At 47.4% G+C, this 21,325-nt stretch overlaps 2 protein-coding genes across 4 annotated transcripts in view; one reads left to right on the plus strand and one right to left on the minus strand.

Annotated features, from left to right (window-relative positions):
• Nucleotides 1-21,325, minus strand: part of SND1 (staphylococcal nuclease and tudor domain containing 1) — a 416,716-nt gene that overhangs the window by 45,202 nt on the left and 350,189 nt on the right. The gene's annotated exons all lie outside the window — the stretch shown is intronic.
• Nucleotides 15,411-21,325, plus strand: part of LRRC4 (leucine rich repeat containing 4) — a 30,234-nt gene continuing 24,319 nt past the window's right edge. For 2 of the 3 annotated variants that reach the window (XM_045564684.1, XM_045564683.1), the window contains exons 1-2: nucleotides 15,525-15,641; nucleotides 15,829-17,702. In XM_045564684.1, coding sequence (XP_045420640.1) covers nucleotides 15,929-17,702 — 1,774 coding nt within the window. In that variant the 5' untranslated portion in view covers nucleotides 15,525-15,641; nucleotides 15,829-15,928. Of the gene's footprint in view, nucleotides 15,642-15,828; nucleotides 19,501-21,325 lie in introns of those variants that run through there. The other variant, XM_045564682.1, reaches the window with a different exon arrangement.

Genomic DNA, 21,325 nt, shown 5'->3' on the forward strand with positions numbered 1-21,325 from the left:
TGCAAGAGGGGTAGAGCCGTGCAGACAAATAGGATTTAACCAGGATTCAGTAACACTATTGTGTATTCTATGTGTTTAAGGGTTCCTTTCATTTATGGTTAGTGATATTTTTTCATTTAAGGAAGCTTCAGTTAAAAAAAAATGTTTCAGAAAGAACAGAGTGATTTAAAGAAAAATATTAAGGAAATATAATAATATCGTATAGGTATACCTGGATTTGGCAAAAGCACATAGATGGTACAAATATATCAGAAGTTTAGAAGATACTGCTGTAAATGAAATGGAGCTGGGCAATAGCAGGGAAGGGACCACTTGGTGGCACTTAGGCTGCCTGAGTCTATGGGCATGCACTGTGGAAAGGGCCACGGGTTGCCCAATCAACAGCCATTTCTCCCTGCTCCCTGCTGGCAGGTCCCCATTATTTTTTCTTGTATGTGACTCAGGAAAACGCTAACTGGATTATTTTTTGTGCCATGGACCCCTCTGGCAATTGAGGGAAGCCTATGGACCCCTTCATAGAATATTTTTAAATACATGAAATAAAATACTTAGGATTGCAAAGGAAACCAATTACAGCAAAACAGTTATTAAAATATTTTTTAAAATCCATCAAAATCAGGATATAATAAACACATGTTTCTTTACTAACACACTAAACGAAATCTAGTAGCAGGTCTAAAAACTACTATAATTTCAAGGCAGTGATAACATTAAACAATACTTTGAAATTCCTGCAATTAATGTAATGTGATATGAAAATATTTTTTATTTCTATTGGTGGTAAAGTCATAGATATACTAGTTTTACTCTGATTTGTTCCATACATTCATATTTAAAGGAAATGCTAAATTTCAGTTAGAGGTTAATAAAAATAAAGATGTAATTTTTTTTTCTTATCCAAATTTATGGACCTTACAAATCCCTGGTCTCAGTCAATCACTTGCGTGGGGGACAAGAGTTCCTTTCCTGGTCTCACATATCAGTTTAGGAGTGGGCACATAATTGTCCAGATCTAGATAATAAGATGTAAAAGGAAGTCAGCTGAGAGGCTCATAGGGAAGGATTTTTTTTTGCTTTTAAAAGTGCACAAAATAAGAAACTACGCTCCTACTGACTTTGGAGATTGGTGTGTGAGTGTGCAATGTCTGGAGCTATGGCAACCATCGTGCAGCCAAGAAAGGCACTTGTGGGCATAGGGAATGAATGGCAGAATGCAAAGATGGAAAGAACCAAGGTGCCTGATTCTGACCTGGGGCCACCTCTCAGTTAAACCAACCCACCCTGGAGCTGTCCTGCTTTGGGACTGACTTTTTATGTGAGATGATAAATCTCCTGATTATTTAAGCTCCTTGGATGTTCTGTTACTTGCAGCATAAAACACCTATAGCCTAAAGTGACCCACGAGTCTTTACTACAGCTACATGTTTTTTTCAGCCTCCATAACAAATCCAGGTGGCTGTATCCCCTAATATTTCTGTGTCACAGGGTAGGAGTGGCAGGGGTTGCTCTGTGCCCCAAGCCCTTCTCTGTCCTTTTTTTCCAGCCTCTCAGGCTCCTTGATGTAGAGAAGAGCTGTCTAATGAGAACTGACAGGACAGAGGCCAGAGGGACTGCTGACAATAGGAGAGAGAGCTCTTAGCAAAGGATGCCACCCAGAGGGCTGGAGCACTGGCTTATAGCTCCATTTGGGTGTAGCCACCGGATGGGGAGGAGGCAGATTCAGGGTCCATGGAAAGTTGGTCTAGAAAAGAGGGAACAGGCAGCTCAGCATAGTTGTAAAGTCAAGAGATAGACAAGAAGTCGACGTTTTCATGTGCTCAACTGGTTCTGATCCAAATACCAGGGCTGATGCCTCTCCAATTCTTTATGAGATTTTTTTTCTTTTTTTCCCCTCATCGGCCCATATCTGCCTCTGGTTTCCATGCTATCGACATGCAAATTTCTCAATTCATAGCCATAAATCTGATAGGAAGCTTGGAGAAGACATCAGACAAACCCTATAATCTCTGCTAATCCTATAATCGGGAGCTAAACCCAGGACACAAATGGATTTGTAAAAATAAGGATTTTAGAAACTAAAATGGCATCAGCAGGCCTCAGAGAAAAATGCATACAATACCAGAATGAGATCCATCAATAGAGAAACAGATACAGTATACTGCTTCTACTCCATATGAGCTATCTGGAAAAATAAAAGACCAAATGGGAAATGGCTGCTATACCTCTGAGGATGAGAACAAAGCCATCTCAACAAGTCCCTTCTTGAAAGTTCTCTTAAACTTCTTTGGAACAGGAATGAGAGGAGGGATAAAAGGTGGAGGAAGGTGGAGAAAGAGAAGACAAGCTCCTTTTTATTATTTTCTTTGGTGCAAAAACAGTGAATGGTTCCAGTAAGGTAAGAACAAAGAAGGATTTTTAAAATAAGTGTGTTGTTCATGCATGGGGCCCATGCAGAAAATTCTGCGGTAACCGGTTTTCAAGTCACTGATTTCACATTTTCTGCTCACCTGACTTATCCTAGGGGAGAAAGGTCTCTGGGAATCAGGCAGGACTGCATTTGTCTACAAAGCCTGATTCTCTAGGAGCCTGTCTGTCCGTTTGTGGACTCAGCCTGAATAAACCTTTCTACAGTACATGTCAGGGCTGCAAAGCTCCTTGACCACACTGAGTAGAGAAGTGATAAGACCCACACAGCAAGTGTCACTGGCCCAAGTGTGGCAATGGGGCACTCGAGATAGGAGGTGGGCCTGGAAAAACCTCTTTCTTTCTTTCAACTGAACGGAAACATTTCCTTCGGTTTTCTTCTCCTCCAGCTACCCAGATACAAAAGCAATGGAGTCTGGGGGCCACATCTTTGTTCCTTTTGGGGAATAAATGCTCCTTAGAAGTTGAATGCAGACTAGTGCAGGAAAGCCCACTCTGCTAGCTTTTGTCCCCAGACCCAAGTTCTCTCAGGCCCATAGCCCTTCCCTCTGCACTATCCTTCTCCTAGAAGCTTCAAAAATAAAATGGGAAAAAAATTGGTTACATTGTCCTATTTAACAGACACTCTTTAAAAAGTGTTGCAATGTTTATTACATGTATATTATTTACGATGGACAAAATATGGGCAACTAAATATGCTTGTCATATAATAGGGGCCTATCGTCAGGCCCCTTGATCAATATATTCAGAATAATTAGGGCGAATGAGATACAAGGAGGGTTTTACCCTGGCAAAGGTGAAGCCAGCATGAACAAACCAGCATCACTGAAATAGGAGGGGTAGGGAGAACTGGTGTCACCTCTGAGATGCAGATGTTCAGGGGGCCAAACACTGAGACCAATTCTCCACTCATTTGCCAGTGCTACTGCCCTCTAGGCTCTCACGTGAGTGTGAGACCTTACAAAATTCTTCAACACCCACTTAATTCTTTTCCTCCCTAGAGAAAACAGTACTTAATGAGAATGGTCTTGTTCACCTAAGCAAGTGAGTCAAGGTTATGTGTTTAGAAAACTCATTAATAACAAATAACATTTTAAAAGAGACAGACTCAGACAGCAGCTGGCAGGAGAAAAGTCCTTAGGAGGCATTTAAAATGAGGCAGGGTTGGTGCTGGTAGTGCTGACATGCCTGGGGTATGCCTGGCCTCCTATCAGGGCAGGAACACCTCTTGGTCTCAATTTGATAAGAAATTTTACCCTTAAGCTGCCAGATATTCAGGAGCTGAGGGTCTAATTTCTGTCCCTTTTCAGACAACAGGAGCAAAAGATGGCTTTTCTTGGTTAGGAACTCAAACAGGCTTGGGCCAACACAGGTCCTGTGCTGGGAAAGAGAGAAGGACCAGTCTGGCAGGATGAGAAGCAGCAGAGTGTTGAGCACAGGATACGTCCTTCTCAGACGTCTGGGAAGAATGAGAATGTCCCCAGTTTGCTGGTTGCTCTGTTTAGGTTCATATTCTCTTTCTTTCACTTACCATCTCTCTCACGTGCAGACAGACTTGAACGGATCCCACTGACTGGCATTCGGAGGCAGACTGCCAGAAGCCAGGGTAGGAAGAACGGAGCCTACGTTGCTCCGTGTGTCTGGATCCCAAGATGGTCTCCCCTTGGGGAGGCATCCCCAAGGGCTCTGTGCCAGCTCCAAAGCACCACCAAGTTGCTGGGGCGGACAGGCCATTTTGGGGGGAGGGAGGGGAGCCCGATTCAGCTCAGACACTGCTCACTTACACAAAGAATCCTTTCAGAGTTATTGGCTGGCAGAGCTCCTCACAGGTTTTATTCAGGGTTTGTGCCCTGAATACAAATTAAGCAGCTTCACTGGGCTACCACACAAACTGGCCACAGTCACCAAGAAAGTGATACAGAACGAGGGCTCTTCTAGCCAGGCTATCAGTGTCCAGGCATCATGGTAGAAGACCCCAGACACCCAGCTGGTAGTCCCACAAGGTCTGGGGCTATAGGGGTTCTGATGAGAATCAGAGCCATTTCAGTCTGGTGTCCTTCAGAGAAATAGTTTAAGTAGACCAAGATAAAAGGTTCCCTAGAGCAGCCTGCTTAGCATTCTAGGCTGACAGTGAAGCAAAAATTGAAAGATGGCGATTCGGGGTAAAGGAGAATAAGGTTCAAGGTAGTCACATCACCCATGGTTAAAAAGAAATATACAAATCTACCTATTAGTTCTGGCCAAATTCAGAATTGTATATGAGAGAGACAGGAAGTAAAAGCAAGAGAATACGTACATGAACAGAATTTACCAACCAACAAGTTGGGGACATTCCAATCCTCTCTAAATCTGATAGAGGAGCGGAGAGCCCTAGCTCCTTTAGTCCATGCTCACCTATCCATAGTTCCTCTAGATATAAAGGTGATTTCCCACTGGAAGCATTTGTAACAGAGCTATGTCTAAAACCACGGATCAGAAGCAGGCTGGAGGCAGGTACATCTAACTCTTGGGGAAACTGATATCATACTGAAAAGGAATGCAGTATCCAGGAAACTGGGTGTCAGCCAACCTACCCATCGGTCATTTGATGACTCACGGAAGCCAGTGGTGTGGGCTTCAGGCTGGTGCCCCAGTGTTCCCAATGCTGTACTCCCCTCCACCTCTAAGGTAAAGTGTTTATCCTTTTGCTCAAGAATGGGATGTGGTGGGGTGAGAATGGTCACATCAGCAACTGAGAGACAAAATTCAAGCCCACATTTCCATTTTGAGTCCTTTAATTCTCCCTCTGAAACCCCTTAGATGACACAAATGAACACACTGAGGCTCTCAGGTTAGTAGGCCAGTACTGGATGATGGATAGAGGTCATACCAACTGGAAGTAGGAAGACCCCAACCATAAATACTGAAAGCATATCATTGAAAACAATTAGCAAATCGTGCAAGGCAGCTTGGTGGCCATAGATGCTGATGCACAAAGAAACTTAACAACAGATGAAGAAAGCTGTTAGAGAGAAGGCACTGCTCTACAGACCAAGGGGATTACAGTGGCTTGGAGGCCATGGAAGAGATGCAAGAAGAGACCACAGAAAAGGACACAACAGGCTTCAAGCCAAATTGATTAGATTAACAACATGGAGAAAGTTCCAACCTGAGTACGTCTTAAATTTAGTCAGAAATTCCATAGGATACATATAAAAAGCACGTTCCCATTTTGTTCACACTTTCTAAATGCTAAGTTTTCCTCTGGAGCACAGAGTTGCTCAGTAAGGGACCCTAGGACATTCCTAGGAGAGTGGCCTTAAGCTATGTGACTTTTAAAAAAAAATAATTTCTGTGACACATCCATGGTTGAAGGAAATGGGGTCACAACTTGAAGAAACATCTTCCCTCAAGGCAAAAGGAAAAGAAAGTTAATGACAAATCTGGAAAAGGACTCAGGTGGCCGGGGCTCCCAGTCAGACTCACCATACAGCTGTTTGCTCTGCCTCCCCCGGAGTGTTTTACATTAAGAGTTTGTTGATGAAACTGTTTGTTCTTTAGTCAAACAAAATTTGGGGACTGACAGCTAATAGAGATGAGGACCCTGGAGAGAAGGGGACAGAAGCTCTGGACTCCTCTGCTTGCCCAGCCGGGTGCTCTCCGACTGTGCTACAGCTCAGGCACTCAGTGGGATATTTATAGCTGCCTTTAAATTTACCCAGCTCTCCATAAAGCGAGGTAATGGGGCGCCCTTTACTGCTGCTAGTGGTGATTGTCCTAACATTCTTTAATTAGCAAAAAGTGTTGGCACAGCCACTTTCAAAGCATTTGATCTTACTGTCCTGGTGTTCCCTATTTCAGGAACAGCCCCCACTCCCTTTGGAGAAAATGCACTTTAGCAAATTTGAAAATGACAGGCATATGCATACACAAGCCCAGATATGTATATTTATATGCCTACGTTCACTCTTCACATATTCAAAACTGCCAAGAACCTGTGAGTCTTTGTAATACCTCCCTAAAACTCTCATTCATAAATTTGTCAGCAAGGGGCTAGAATTCTAAAAATTGAGGACTGGAGAAATCTTAAGGTCATCAGGATCCTCCTTAAGTTTTCCAGTATTAAAAAAAATAAGGTTGGTAATTTTTCACCTACCTTTTCAAAGAATATAAGCAGAGTAGGGGTGGGGCTAAGGCTATCGATATACCATCAGGGAGGCCTGTGCTCTTACCCATGTGGGACATCACAAACAGTCCTCAAACCTTCCAAAATAAATAATTCACTACCATGATCTAGGTATCGGAGACAAGATGGAAAGGGCCTCTGCTTTCATGGGGGTATGCAACAAAGTAAACAAACACATAAACAAGATAATGGTAAATAAAATAATAAAACTGGGTGATCTGACGATGATTGCTGGGGCTGCATTAGACAGCGTAGTCACGGAAAGCCTCTCTGAGGAGAGCTGCTCCAGCAGCTGCCAGCCCCCTTGAAGATGTGGGGGAGAACGCTCTCGGTGGAGCAGAAAGCAAAGGCCTTGATGGGGAGACAAGCTTAACAGTATTCCAGGAGAAGAAAGATGACCAGTGAGGCTGAAGTGCAGGAAATTAAGAGGAATGTGATAAAATATGAGGGCAGAGGTGCAGACAGGGGATGAAGGCTCAGGGCCTGTGGGCCATGGTAGGCAATTTGGTCATTATTCAAATTATCAGGGGAAGACATGGGAGTATTTTAAGCAAATCAATAACATAATCTGATCTAAAGTCACAAAGATCACTTTGGTTGCTATGGAAAAGAGACTGTAGAGGGCAAGAATAAAAACCTATGTCTTGAATAGATTTCTTAGTTTTGAATAAATGTTCTACGGTCACATGAGATGTTAACATAAGAGGAACCCAGGTGAAGGGTATATGGGAACTCAGTATTATTTTTGACCTGCTTGTATATCTAAAATTATCTCAAAATTTAAAAGAAAATTAACTGCTAAACACAAACAAAAACCACTTATATCTTGAATAAAGAATTAAAAGTTCTAAATTAGGCATAATACCAATAGCAGATCAATCTAGGAGGGGGGGAAGAAAAAGAAAAAAGGATTCTCTCAATAACTGACTTTGAATGAAATAGTGCCTTTCTATAGTAGTTTCCATCTTACAAAAGGATAGATGCTACCACTACTACTGTTTGCTGAGATTGGCTGTGATTTCCCTTACTTGCTTCCGGTCCAACAACACCATGAAATAAACACAGTTATTAATCCCACTTTACACATGACCAATCTGAGGCTTCAAGAACTAACTTACACGTACACAGTGTACAAGCGGCTGAACTGGGATTTGAATCCAAATTTGTCTGACTACAGAGATACTTCATACCCACCACTATGCTATAATGCCCACTAGCATAAACACACACACACTCTCTCTCTCATGTAACAAATTTTGTAAAAGTCAATTTGGGGTAAAAAAATGTTTGGGCTTCCCTCAACCAAAATATGAATAAATTTAAATACACATTGTGCGTGCTTTTGTGAAAAGGCTAATGGTAATTATAGGCATGATTAACAATCAAATTTATGTTTGAGATACTTGAAAAACCATTTTATTCATAACTCTCAGTCCACATCTATACTTGCCAGCTCTCCTTTAATCTCCAATGAACATGAAGATCAACGTCTCTAGGACAGTTGAGCCAAATTTTGTAGCAATGCCAGTGAGGTACTTTTAGTGTTGCTGGTAAATGCCTTAATGTTCTAAGATCTATGGGATAAAATCTAGAGACTATGTAAAGAAAGAGAAAATCATTAAGAAATGGAATTTGAAAGAAACAGAAAGAAAATAAGAGGCAGATTTCTCTTGGAAGAGTTTGTTCTTATTGGCCTGCCCCCTTCTCTCAGCTCATGTGATATTTCCTGATTGACAGACTCTCTCCCTTCCCAGTGGGAAGACCCACAGCTGTACAGCTCATGTGTGGCTCCTCAACGCCTCACAAGCACAGGTGTGTGGAAGAGTCATCTGCTGGTTGTCAGATGCACCCTCTCTCTTAAATGGCACATCACAACATCAGAGTGGTCTAAAATTGGGCTTTGGATGGAGATTTATTTAAAAGCTGGCTCCATCAATGCAGAGGCTTGAATGAGTCCCAGAGAGACAGGTGCCATGCTCTGGTCTCTAGAACCTGTGATTGTTACTCTATTTGGAAAAAGTGTCTTTGCAGACATAACTAACGATCTTGAGATGAAGAGACCATTCTAGATTATCCAGGTGGGCCCTAAATTCAATGACAAGTGTCCTCATAAGTCATTAAAAGGAGAGAGGCAAACAGAGAGGAGGCGGCAATGTGACCACGGAGGCAGAGACTGAAGTGACACAGCTACAAATCAAGGAATGCTGACAGCCACCAGGAACTAGAAGGAGCAAGAGGCAAGGAATGATTCTCCCTGAAAGCCTGTGGAGGGAGCACAGCCTTGCCACATTCTGAGCTTTTAACCTCTAGAGCCGTGAGAGAATAAATTTCTGTGTTTTAAATCACCAACTATGTCGTGATTTGTTACGGCAGCCTCAAGAAACCAATTCAGTCACTCATTAGTTCTGTGATGCTGAAAAAGCTTCTTAAATTCATCTACAAAATGGGGAAATCTAATGGTACCCACTTCACAGAACTATTGTGAGGATTAAATATGTGGAACTTAACCCAGTGCCAAGTACCTATCAATACTGCAGTAAAGGTTGGTATTAAAATCATTATTATTACTGCTATACACAGGCAATTAGAGAGGATAAACCACAAGGGCTTGGAATGGGCCAGTGCACCTGCAAAGGTGCATTTTCAAGGCTCCTGGCTGGACCTCTCCGGTCTGTTCGAACATGCAGGTGATTGTGGCTAGAAAGGGTACCAAACTAACTATTCCCAAAGAGGCGGCAGTGGGGTAGTTGGGGGGTTTTCCCTATCCATCAAGCCTGGCAGCCCTTGAAGAAATCAAGCCCCAAAACTAACCTCAGAAGAGAGGGAAAGTTTCCTTCCATATTATAGTTCTTTGCCATTCATTTTAAGTATCTTGTTTTTTCTTAGTCTAGGTTTTTAAAAATTGCTCTTGAGGGAGAGTGGTTTTTTTTTTTTGGTCCACTCCCTTCTGATTTCCTTAAAGAGGTGAGTTCTTGGGGGAAAAGAACAATGGAGTCTGAGCACACTGAGATGAGTGGGTAACTCTAGAACAGCTGTCTTGCCCTGAATCCGTGGGCTCGAGGAATAAAATCCATTCCCTTCATGACTGTGGGTAGTAATGGTACAGCCGGGCTCACTATGGGACCACAGGCAAGAAAAATAACCTTCCTTTTGCAATTCTAACTTTAACTATTAAACAGAAAGTTCAGGACTAGGTGGCCCTGAGAGGTATCTGCACACATGGGTGGAGGTGAGAGAGATACACACATACGGATATACACACAAAAGGTGTTCATTACCTTGGGAAGAAAGAGGTGACTATTTCCATGCCGATGATTTCTACTACTGTTTTGTCATTATTAGTTTACCAATCAATAGATATGTTTCCTTCCCTTTGTGCCAATTTCCATACTATTTTTTTCTTTCTTGTTTCTCAAATTCCTGTTTTGTCTTTGTGCTTGTTCTGTTCCTGCCATTGACAGACCTACCTTAAAGGGGCCCAAAAGCCTACTGGAGGCAAAATGGTACCCTCAGGGACTGCTGATTCCTGGCACACCCTGCGAGGCATTATGGACATCTAGTGGCTGCTCAGGATAATGCCTCCGGGATGCATGTCAGGTTGGGGAGTGGTCTAGCTCTGGCCTTTACCAGGAGCCCAGTAATCCTGGCAGGATGGGGTAGTCCTGAGTCCTTTAGATGACTATTTCTGTCACTTTCTATTAGGGAACTAAAGTCACTTGAAATGGCAGACAGGCTCTATTGAAGACCCATCTTTATCCTAATCTAACAAAGTATACTAGCACTTACATACAAGACCACAGAGGACAGGCATTTGGAACTATCTTCAAGCCTCAGGTTTAAATGCCAATTAGCTATACATTGTTATCTTGACTGAGAGACTGAGCTCGGAAAGGACAGACTCTGATACTAATTAGTCACATGGCTTTACATAAGTCATTATGCCTATCTGAGTTTCATTAGTGATATCTGTAAAATGAGAGGTTAAATCCAGATAATCTCCAAGGTCTTTTTAGCTTTAACATTCTGTGATCTATGAGCCTTTTTAGTAGCTGGGAAAACATAGTCTGATCTGCTCTGCTCTGGCACATTGGATCTCTAGATTAAACTGAGGGAAGCATCCTCTCCTCAACTTTGTGGCCCATTTCCAAGACTTGGCTACAATCCCAAAGGATCAACCTTCTACACAGAGCTAGGCATCTGAGAAGTGGTAGGAATCATGGACTAAGAGAGTTGCAAGAAAGTTTCTGGTCCATTTCCTTGATTTTATAAATGAAGAAACCGAGGTTTAGAGCTATTTTAAGATTTGTCACATGTCTACTCAGTGGCAGAAAGGGGAGTTGAACTCAGGTATTCCAATCTTAGGGCAGGGCCCATTCTCTAATACCAAACTCCTGACACAGGCCTTGCCCAATCACTGCTGGCTTCTTTAGCTCACTCTGGCTTTATTACAGCAGTCTCTCTGCATGAAACTGCAAGTGAAAACATTTTCAGCTGGGCATGGTGGCTCATGCCTGTAATCCTAGCACTCTGGGAGGCCAAGGTGGGAGGATAGCTTGAAGTCAGGAGTTCGAGACCAGCCTGAGCAAGAGCGAGGTCCTGTCTCTACTAAAAATAGAAAAAATTAGCCAGGTGTGGTGGTATGCGCCTATAATCCCAGCTACTCAAGTGGCTGAGGCAGGAGTTATCACTGGAGCCCAGGAATTTGCGGTTGCTGTGAGCTAGGCTGACGTCACGGCACTCTGTCCAGGTGACAGACCGAGACTCTTGTCTCAAAAAAACAAAACAAAACAAAAACCTCAATCCAGCATTTTTCCTTCTCTTTCTCTTAAGGTTTAAGTTGCCTTCCTCCCTTATTCCTTGGTGGCATCACTCCAAATCAAGGAACAGATCACTTCCAGATGGTACTTGGAGTACCAGGATGAGAAGCTGCAGCCCCACTTTCAGTTCAGAAGGGCTGTGTGCTACAATGGCCCCACAGCCTCGCTGCAGCCCAGTCCCTAGGTTTGATGGTGCTTTCCTCGCCCAGCTGGCCTACAGAGGGCAAAGCAGCCCCATGCAGAGCTCCATGAAGCTCGAGCATATTCACCCTGACCAACAGCAGTCACAAATACTTACTGTGAGACAACCTCATTACTAACTACTGATCTGATCCCAGTCAGCCCACCCTCCCATCTACCTCCACAGAGTGAAGGCAGCAGCTTTCATTTGTTGAGTGTGGAGCTAAACACATGTGGTCTAAGTTTGTCTATAAGGGCAGGAAACCAGCCCAGGCAGAGCCCTTCTTTTGCATGAAGGAGGGAGGGACAGCTACATGCCAATAAGACATCCTGACCCTGCCGGCCAGGGGTCTCCTCAGGTACTAGACCACTATTAGGTTGGTGTCCACTGTGGCAAGGAGCAGCACCTTTCACCAGAAAGTTTCTGATTATCCTCCATATATCCTAGTTAGTCTAGGTTTATATTTCCTGGGTCTGTAAGTAGTGTCCTGTTTGAAGCTGAGAATATGCAGATGAGACTTTAGTCAAGAAAGAGTCTTGACAGAGCCCAAATGAAACTCCAGTGTCGGAGTTTGACTTGCCTCCATTTTTGTCTCATTCTTTTTCTTGATTAGACATCATGAGTGAAACAAGTTCATTTTCTCAGCCTCTGTCCACCCCTCATCCTATTTCCCAGACACTTCACTGAACTCTCATACAGTCTTCCCTCCCCTCTTGCCTCCACTCATTATTCTAGGCAGAATAGACACAGTGGACTCAGGGCTTGAAGACTGGACTGAAAGACTGGCTCTGTCACTTTTCCGGTGTATGAACTTGAGTAAGTTATTTGCCTGCCTGAGCTAAGTGCCTTCATCTGTAAAATGGAGACAAGTGTGGCAATTACTTCACTGGGTAAATAAAGATTGAACAAGAACAGATCCAAGTTCTTTTAGTATGGTGGACAGCACATAGTAGATAAATATCCCAATAAATGACTAATGAAGTAGATGAATGAAACCTGAGTTCTCATCCCACTGGGAGAATTCTTTTGGGAAATCATTTTCATATCCAAGTTCTTTGACATCTGAGGTCTGCCAGGGTTCAAATCCACTAACACTTTACTAGTGACCCTAGGCAACATATTTGACCCATATAAAACAGATAATAGGGTTGCTGGGAAGATTAACAGTGGTACACACAGAGTAAGAGTCCAATACATATTAACTATTAATGTTATTATGTGACCACAAATGCAAATTGAAAGGTCTTGGTAAAGAATGGGGAATCCAACCTCCCTACTACAAAGGAACTGTTTCCAGGACTTCAGGAATTCAATGGTATCTTTAAGGAGATTCAGGTTACTAGCCAACAGACACTACTGAGATGTGGGTGTGTTGGAAACCAGAGAGCTGAGAAATCCAGGACCTCCTTGTTCTTAGGTAACAGCCCACGTGCAGGTGATGAGTTTTTAACAAGTGAGCTTGTCAGAAATCACACAAGGAAGGGGTGGGGAGTGAGGAGTCTGGAGGCAGTTCCTACAAGGAAGGGATATTAAATCATGCCATATTCTACTGGACCTGCTTCTCAGGGCTTAGACACTGATTGTATCACCCCCACTCGGCAGAGAAAGGGGCAGTCTTTTTCTGGGGTTGCAAAAGGCTGACTTGGTCCTATTCTCCACTAGTCTGTCAAAGGCCCCGGAGTCTTCTCTAATCAGAAATAGGAGGAAGAACTTCCTTTCCAGTAAACTGCTACCCTGGGCTGCTACTTTAGTCTTCTCAGGAATTCCCAGTAAGAGAGGGGCTGGTGAAGCGCACAGAGCAAGCGGCTTATCCCCCTGCCCCGCCATCATTCTCCCGGTGCAGGGGACAGGGGAGAGGCAAGACGCGAAGCAGGGCTGAAAAGAGTGAGAAACCACCGCTGTAGCTCCATGAATGAAGTGGTTGTGCTGTGGGCTCTGGGTTCCTACCGGCCTCGATCTTGTCCCAGGTTGTCATTCCCCCACGCTCCTCGCACTTGGTCTTTCCTTGCACTGTTTCCCGCCCCCGCAACCCCCATTAAGGAAACTATCATTTACAGCCCTAGGAAGAGCCCAGGAGGGGCAAGAAAACGAGCAAGGGACGGGGGCAGGCGGGGCAGGCAGGGCAGGCATCAGTGCAGCAGCGAAGCCCCATTCCCAGTCCTCCGGCTCCAAACAGCCCCGGCGCCCGCTCCCGAGCCCCCCCGAGCCCCCACCATGCAGCTACGAACTCCCAGTACGAGTCCGCTGCCCGGGCGGTGCGGTGAGGCGCCCCGTCAGCATTCGGTGGGGGTGAGGATGACGCGGTCCGGGCGGGAGGCCGACCAACTGCAGCAGCCCCGCCGCGGAACGCCGCGTCTCCGGCCCGCCGGCCCCTGAGCCCACCTCCCCGGGGCCAGACGGTGCCGGGCAACTGGGTGCGGGCCGAGGGCGGGGGCCGGCGCGGCCTCTCCTGCGGCAGCGCCGCGCTCGCTCCAGCCTATCAGCGGCCACCCGGCGGCTCCCTCCGACCGGACCAAAATAGCTGCGAACGCCTGCGACTTGCGCGCGGCCCTTCACTTGACGCTCACTCCAGCTTGCTCGCCGGGGCCCGCTCCCCTCGTCTCAAGGGGGCGGGGAGGAAGCGGCCGGGGAGGGGGGAGGGGGGTGGGGGAGAGAGGGAGGAAGGAAGGAGGAGGAAGGAGGAAGGGAGGCGGACGGGCGGACGGAGGCGCGGGGCTGCGCGGCGGGCGCGGGCCGGCGCAGCGCTGGAAGGCGCTGGCGTTAACCCCTCGAGGGCAGGCGGCGGAGGGGGAGCTGTGTTAATACATAAGAGCACTGCATCACGCTAATCTTCTCCCCAGAACAGTATGCGTCAGCAGTACATTCACGTTCTGACTGAAGGACAAAAGGATGAGAGAGCAGTCTGCGTGGCTGCTGCCTGCAACACCGCGAGCCCGGCGCGAGGAGGAGACGGTGGGCGCGGAGCGCAAGGGCCCCGCTGCTGCCGCCGCCACTAGCCAGCAGGGACCATGTTCCCGGGCTCCGGAGCGTTTCCTGCAGCCGCGACCCCCGCTGCTCACGCCGCTGCAGCAGTCCGCGGGCAGCGCAGCCACTGAAGGCGCCAGGAGCCGAAGCCGCGAACTCGCTCGCTCCGCACAAAGCCGGAGCCGGCGGCGCGCCGGGGGCCGGGCAGCGGCGGGCGGAGACGGGTGGTTGCGCGCCGCCGGGGGCTGCGGCCGCCGCCGCCGCCGCCGCCGGACCCGCGCCCGCCCCCGGACTCCCTGAAGGGGCCTGCGGTGCAGGCGCGACCGCTGGCACTGCGCGCTCCTCCGGCTAGCGGACCTGGTCCCAGCGCAGCCACCACGCCGCGGACCCTCAGGGGGACGGACGGATTACCGCTCCTCGAGCCAGCAGACGGCGGACTGGAGAACTAAGCCCAGTTTTTGTCTTTTTAACCCTTCCGAGAAGAGGCCAGGAGAAAGGGGGTGTGTGTCTGGGGAGGGCGAAGGCCCCGCGAACACCTCCTCTTAACTCTCGCAGCCCCGCGAGCACACGACTGCAATCAGCTGCCGCCGGCCCGGAGCGGCCGACGCCGGGAGAGGAGAGCGCAGCACCGAGCGAACGAGCGCGGCCTGGGCGGCTTCGGGGCGCCCCCGCACCCCACTCCGGCGGGGCCCAGGGAGTGGGCTGGGGGCGCCGGAGGCACACTTTGGCAATGAAGCGCCTTCCCCCGTGGCTGGAGCGAGCCGGTGCCAGGGTCCAAGGACAAAGCTGGGAAGCGCTGGTGGCGCCGCTCCTCGGGCGCAGGGGGGGGCATGCACCTGCATAGCCGGCCGGGCCTTGGCTCTCCCTGGCGCGCCTCAACTCCGCGGCTTCGCCGTCTCCTGCTCCGGATTTACTAGAAGCCATTTTGTCTCCCCCACCCCTCCCCTCCCCTCCCCTCTGCCCTCCCCACCCCCACTTCTTCCCCCTTTTGTTAATTAAAACTAAGAAGTCAGAATGGGATCGAGGTGCCCAGCTCCCGTGGAGAAAGCTTAAGGACACCACGCCAGTTCTTTCCTGCCTTCCTTCCAAGGTAGGTGACAGCGAATTGGGTGGGGATGGTTGCAGTGTGGGTGAGAAAGTCGTAGCTTTCGGAGGGCTTGCCTTGAGGGGGGTGCTGGGAGATGAGGGGCCGCTCTTTAGTTTGGCAGGCTTTTTTTTTTTTTTTCGGCCGATCTGCTCCGTCTCTCTAATCGCCCCCTCCCCACCTCCTTCTCCAGATGGAAAGAGGAGCTCCTAGCTCACTTAAGCCGGGGTAGGGCTGGTTCTCCTTTCCGAGCCAAAATCCCAGGCGATGGTGAATTATGAACGTGCCACACCATGAAGCTCTTGTGGCAGGTAACTGTGCACCACCACACCTGGAATGCCATCCTGCTCCCGGTAGTCTACCTCACAGCGCAAGTGTGGATTCTGTGTGCAGCCATCGCTGCTGCCGCCTCAGCCGGGCCCCAGAACTGCCCCTCCGTCTGCTCGTGCAGTAACCAGTTCAGCAAGGTGGTGTGCACCCGCCGGGGCCTCTCGGAGGTCCCACAGGGTATTCCCTCCAACACCCGGTACCTCAACCTCATGGAAAACAACATCCAGATGATCCAGGCCGACACCTTCCGACACCTCCACCACCTGGAGGTCCTGCAGCTGGGCAGGAACTCCATCCGGCAGATAGAGGTGGGGGCCTTCAATGGCCTGGCCAGCCTCAACACCCTGGAGCTGTTTGACAACTGGCTGACAGTCATCCCCAGTGGGGCCTTTGAGTACCTGTCCAAGCTGCGGGAGCTCTGGCTTCGCAACAACCCCATAGAAAGCATCCCTTCTTACGCCTTCAACCGAGTGCCCTCCCTTATGCGCCTGGACTTGGGGGAGCTTAAGAAGCTGGAGTATATCTCTGAGGGGGCCTTTGAGGGGCTGTTCAACCTCAAGTACCTGAACTTGGGCATGTGCAACATTAAAGATATGCCCAATCTCACCCCCCTGGTGGGGCTGGAGGAGCTGGAGATGTCAGGGAACCACTTCCCTGAGATCAGGCCTGGCTCTTTCCATGGCCTAAGCTCCCTCAAGAAGCTGTGGGTCATGAACTCACAGGTCAGCCTGATTGAGCGGAATGCTTTTGATGGGCTGGCCTCACTTGTGGAACTCAATTTGGCCCACAATAATCTCTCTTCTTTGCCCCATGACCTCTTTACCCCATTGAGGTACCTGGTGGAGTTGCACCTACACCACAATCCTTGGAACTGTGATTGTGACATTCTGTGGCTAGCCTGGTGGCTTCGGGAGTACATACCCACCAATTCCACCTGCTGTGGCCGCTGTCATGCTCCCATGCACATGCGAGGCCGCTATCTGGTGGAGGTGGACCAGACCTCCTTCCAGTGCTCTGCCCCCTTCATCATGGATGCACCTCGAGACCTCAATATTTCTGAGGGTCGGATGGCGGAACTTAAGTGTCGGACTCCCCCCATGTCCTCTGTGAAGTGGTTGCTGCCCAATGGGACAGTGCTCAGCCACGCTTCCCGCCATCCACGGATCTCTGTCCTCAACGATGGCACCTTGAACTTTTCCCATGTGCTGCTCTCGGACACTGGGATATACACATGCATGGTGACCAATGTGGCAGGCAACTCCAATGCCTCGGCCTATCTCAACGTGAGCACGGCTGAGCTAAACACCTCCAACTACAGCTTCTTCACCACGGTGACAGTGGAGACCACAGAGATCTCGCCTGAGGACACGACGCGAAAGTACAAGCCTGTTCCTACCACGTCCACTGGTTACCAGCCGGCATATACCACCTCTACCACGGTGCTCATTCAGACCACCGGTGTGCCCAAGCAGGTGGCAGTACCCGCGACAGACACCACTGACAAGATGCAGACCAGCCTGGACGAAGTCATGAAGACCACCAAGATCATCATTGGCTGCTTTGTGGCAGTGACTCTGCTAGCTGCCGCCATGTTGATTGTCTTCTATAAACTTCGTAAGCGGCACCAGCAGCGGAGTACAGTCACAGCCGCCCGGACAGTTGAGATTATCCAGGTGGATGAAGACATCCCAGCGGCAACATCTGCAGCAGCAACAGCAGCTCCATCCGGTGTATCAGGTGAGGGGGCAGTAGTGCTGCCCACAATTCATGACCATATTAACTACAACACCTACAAACCAGCACACGGGGCCCACTGGACAGAAAACAGCCTGGGGAACTCTCTGCACCCCACAGTCACCACTATCTCTGAACCTTATATAATTCAGACCCATACCAAGGACAAGGTACAGGAAACTCAAATATGACCCCCCTCCCCCAAAAAACTTATAAATGCAATAGAATGCACAAAAAAAAGAGACAGCAACTTTTGTACAGAGTGGGGAGAGACTTTTTCTTGTATATGCTTATATATTAAATCTATGGGCTGGTAAAAAAAACAGATTATATTAAAATTTAAAAACAAAAAATCAAAACAAAACTATTTTCTAACTTGTAAGTTCTATTTAAAGGGGGAGGGGGAGGGGAAATCTTGGGAATGTTGTGGGGAACAAGCCACAAGTCAACTTGCCATGCTGCCAGAAGGGATTTCTGCTATAAGGTTGAAACTGCTAAGATAAAACAAACTAAAACAACAAACATCCCTAAAGAGATAGGGTGTGGGCTGCTGAGGGGGTAGGAGGGATAGACTGAATCTGTCATTTTTTAGAAGCTGCTTCATAGGATACAGGAATACCCATTTCTACAGACATCTTTCTTAAGCTGAGAGCTGTCTTTGCAGATTTATCTTATTTTAAAAAAATACAAAAAAAAAAGCACCATGAATTTGTACTGTGCCAAATGTTAGAGGCAATAATTTTTTTCTTCAGAGGCCAAGGGGAAGATAGATTTGCAAATGTATTTTAAACAGGAAAACCACCAAAATTCAAATGAACCTATATAGGGGCTGAGTCTTTGTCCATGTGCACAAGTCCTCTGGGTTTGTGCACTGGGACATGCATGTGCCTTGCCTGACACAGTGCTTCAGGAAGGAGTGAAGAAGGGAGCTGGCGTAGCTCTCAGTGTAATGCTTGCACATTGCACCAGATTCCTGCAGTTGGGCTTAACCCACTCTGCAAGGCATGTGTCTATTTAGGGTTTCCCAGGAGAAAGAGGAGGCCCCTGAAGGGGGTGCGGCAACGGGGAGGGGGGCTGGGAAGAGAGGACAGCAGCAGAGAATGTATTCACAGGAGGCCATAAATTTGCATTGTGCCACGTCCACCTGTTGTTCCTGGTATCTGACAAATGATTGTAGATGGCATTTTAAGATTTTTAAAAAAGGTTTTGTTTGTTTTAAGGTGGAGAGCAAGGAGAGGCTGGGAATGGGGAGCTTGGGGGAGTGGAAGCTTTTCTCATGCTTGTGATTTGGTGACTACTCTAAGTGCTGATTCATTAGGGATTATTACAGCTGATATCAACTGGTTATGGTGATGGGGTTAGGCAGAACATGAAAAGAGGAGAAATTTCAAAAAGGGCACAGGCTCATTTAAAGTAATGAAGCCTTTCCCAACCAGGATGGTTCACAAAAAAGATGTGAGATCCACAGTTACAAGTGACACGCATGCACACGTGAATGAGTTCTGCATGGAGTCCTGTTGAATGGAGCACACTGGGGGGAAGCTTCCCTCTCCCAGGCCCACCTCAGGAGGAGGTGGAAGAGAAGGGGTGGGCAAGGGTGGGGAAGGCAGAGATCTGTGTTACTCTGGTCCATTTATTGATGTAACTTCTTTCAGTTATTATTTTAGCTTTAAAAGGAAATAAGGGGCTCAGATTTGAAAGGGGGTGGTATGGGGGGTGGGGAATTGCCAACAAAAGAACACTGATTGTAATGTGAGAAAAGTGTATTTTTGTATTTTAATAAATATTGTTCAATTTTTAATTCAATGTCCCCAAAGGGTTAAATTGAATAAGACCCTGAACCTATAGATTCTTATGAGCATCAACCAAGTCATTTCTATTTAAAGAAAAAGGGGGGAGGGGAGGGGAGAGGTACAATGGGGGGGAAGACAAGTGTTACGTTTTTTTTAAAGTATGGGAAAGTGCTGAAGCTGTCAACAACCTTTCTTTAGCTTAAATAAAAGCACCCCAATTCTAGTGCACCTTCAATCAGCTAAGTGTGTTAGTCGCTGGCTTTGTTGGGGGTACAACCAAATTCCCTATGCCCTGGAAAAGCAGGGGAAATGGGTCAGCCTCAGCTCCTGGGAACGGGCCAAAAGTTAAATGCCACCTCAGCAGAAGCTGGTCAGGCAGTACCAGCTCTATCCGAGGACCCTGGGGGATCTAGATTTAAGAGGTCTGCAATAATGCAGTTTGGCTTAAATTTCCCACAGGCAATGTTGCTTCTGTTCTCTGGGAGCTAAATAGTCAAACATGTCTTGGTGGTGGGTGTCTGTCTCCTGATGCTTATGGAGTAACGATGGCCAGGGAGGATGCATGAACCAGGACCTTGGGTTTCTTCAGCACTATTATTTATACTAATGCAGGGAATCAGGACTGAGTGGGTGTGAACTCCCTGGCACTGAGGAGGGAAAGAGGGGCAGGCAGCACTTTGCAGCAGTTGGCTAAGAAAGGGCCAATTCTCAATCCTCTTGGGTATAGAGATCATTTCTGGGTATCAGTGTTTGTGGCAGCACATATGCATGGGCACACACACATAAACTGCCACTCATGTTTCTAGGCACCAAAGATACGTTCCCTCTGCCTCTCCTTTACCACCATACCCCTAATAAAAAGAAAGAAAACTGCAGCAGAGCAAAGGGTAGGACTTGGCTAGGACCAGTTGAAAAAGCAAGAAATCACTCCCTTTCCTACTGCCATAAGCACTGTTTTAAATTTGGGCTGTTGAAAACAGCTTCCTGAGTATGCATTCAGAAACCACTGTGGAGGACATTGCTGCTTCAGAAATAGAGGATGGGGAGCCAGTTTCCTAACATCCCTCCGCCCCCTTTTTGGGTCAGCTATTTGGGCAGACAAGGAATTGTGCAGTAACTCTGCAATGACTAAGGGTATGTGGCTAATGGTCTGAGGGGAGAGGTAGAGAAATGGGCCCAAAACAATCTTGGGGAGGAGTCCTAAGAACAAATGCATTTGTCCTGGGGAAGAGCATATTCAGATCTTAGAATCTGTGGAGGAAGTACTAAAGTTGGGGGAGACTAAGAATATGGATTCTAGGTGTAACTATCCTTGGAGCTGCAAGGGTAGTTCCTTTCCCCAATGGGCTTACCCTTTGATCTGGGCACTGTTTCAGCCTTCAGAGCAGTAAGCTTCCTTTGCCATAATGTTGGGTATATCCTCCTTTGGAGCAGGCACTTGGGACAGTTTTTCAGAGAAGAGTCCCATGAGGACCAAAGTGTAGCTATTAATGCTCTGTTGGTGACTAATCCTTAGGCCTGGCCAAGGTTTGTTACCTGGGAATGGAACATGGGTTGGTAGCGCTTCGGAGGGGTAGTTACAGCAACACATTAGAGGTAAAGACTGTTGCTGAATATATGGAGTTAGAGAATTTTCATTATAGAACTGAAGGCTGTGAAAAATCATTTAGCCTAATCCCTTCACATTTTATGGTTAAGGAAACTGAGCCTCAGAGAAACTGACAGACATATCCAAGGTCACACTACTAGTTAGTGGAAGAGGTAGGACTAAACTCAGAACCCTTGACTTGCAAGTCAGTGTGCTCAGGCTCTTACTGGCTATCAAGAACACAT

Source organism: Lemur catta, chromosome 11 (assembly GCF_020740605.2).
Source record: "Lemur catta isolate mLemCat1 chromosome 11, mLemCat1.pri, whole genome shotgun sequence".
Taxonomy (NCBI): Eukaryota; Metazoa; Chordata; class Mammalia; order Primates; family Lemuridae; genus Lemur; species Lemur catta.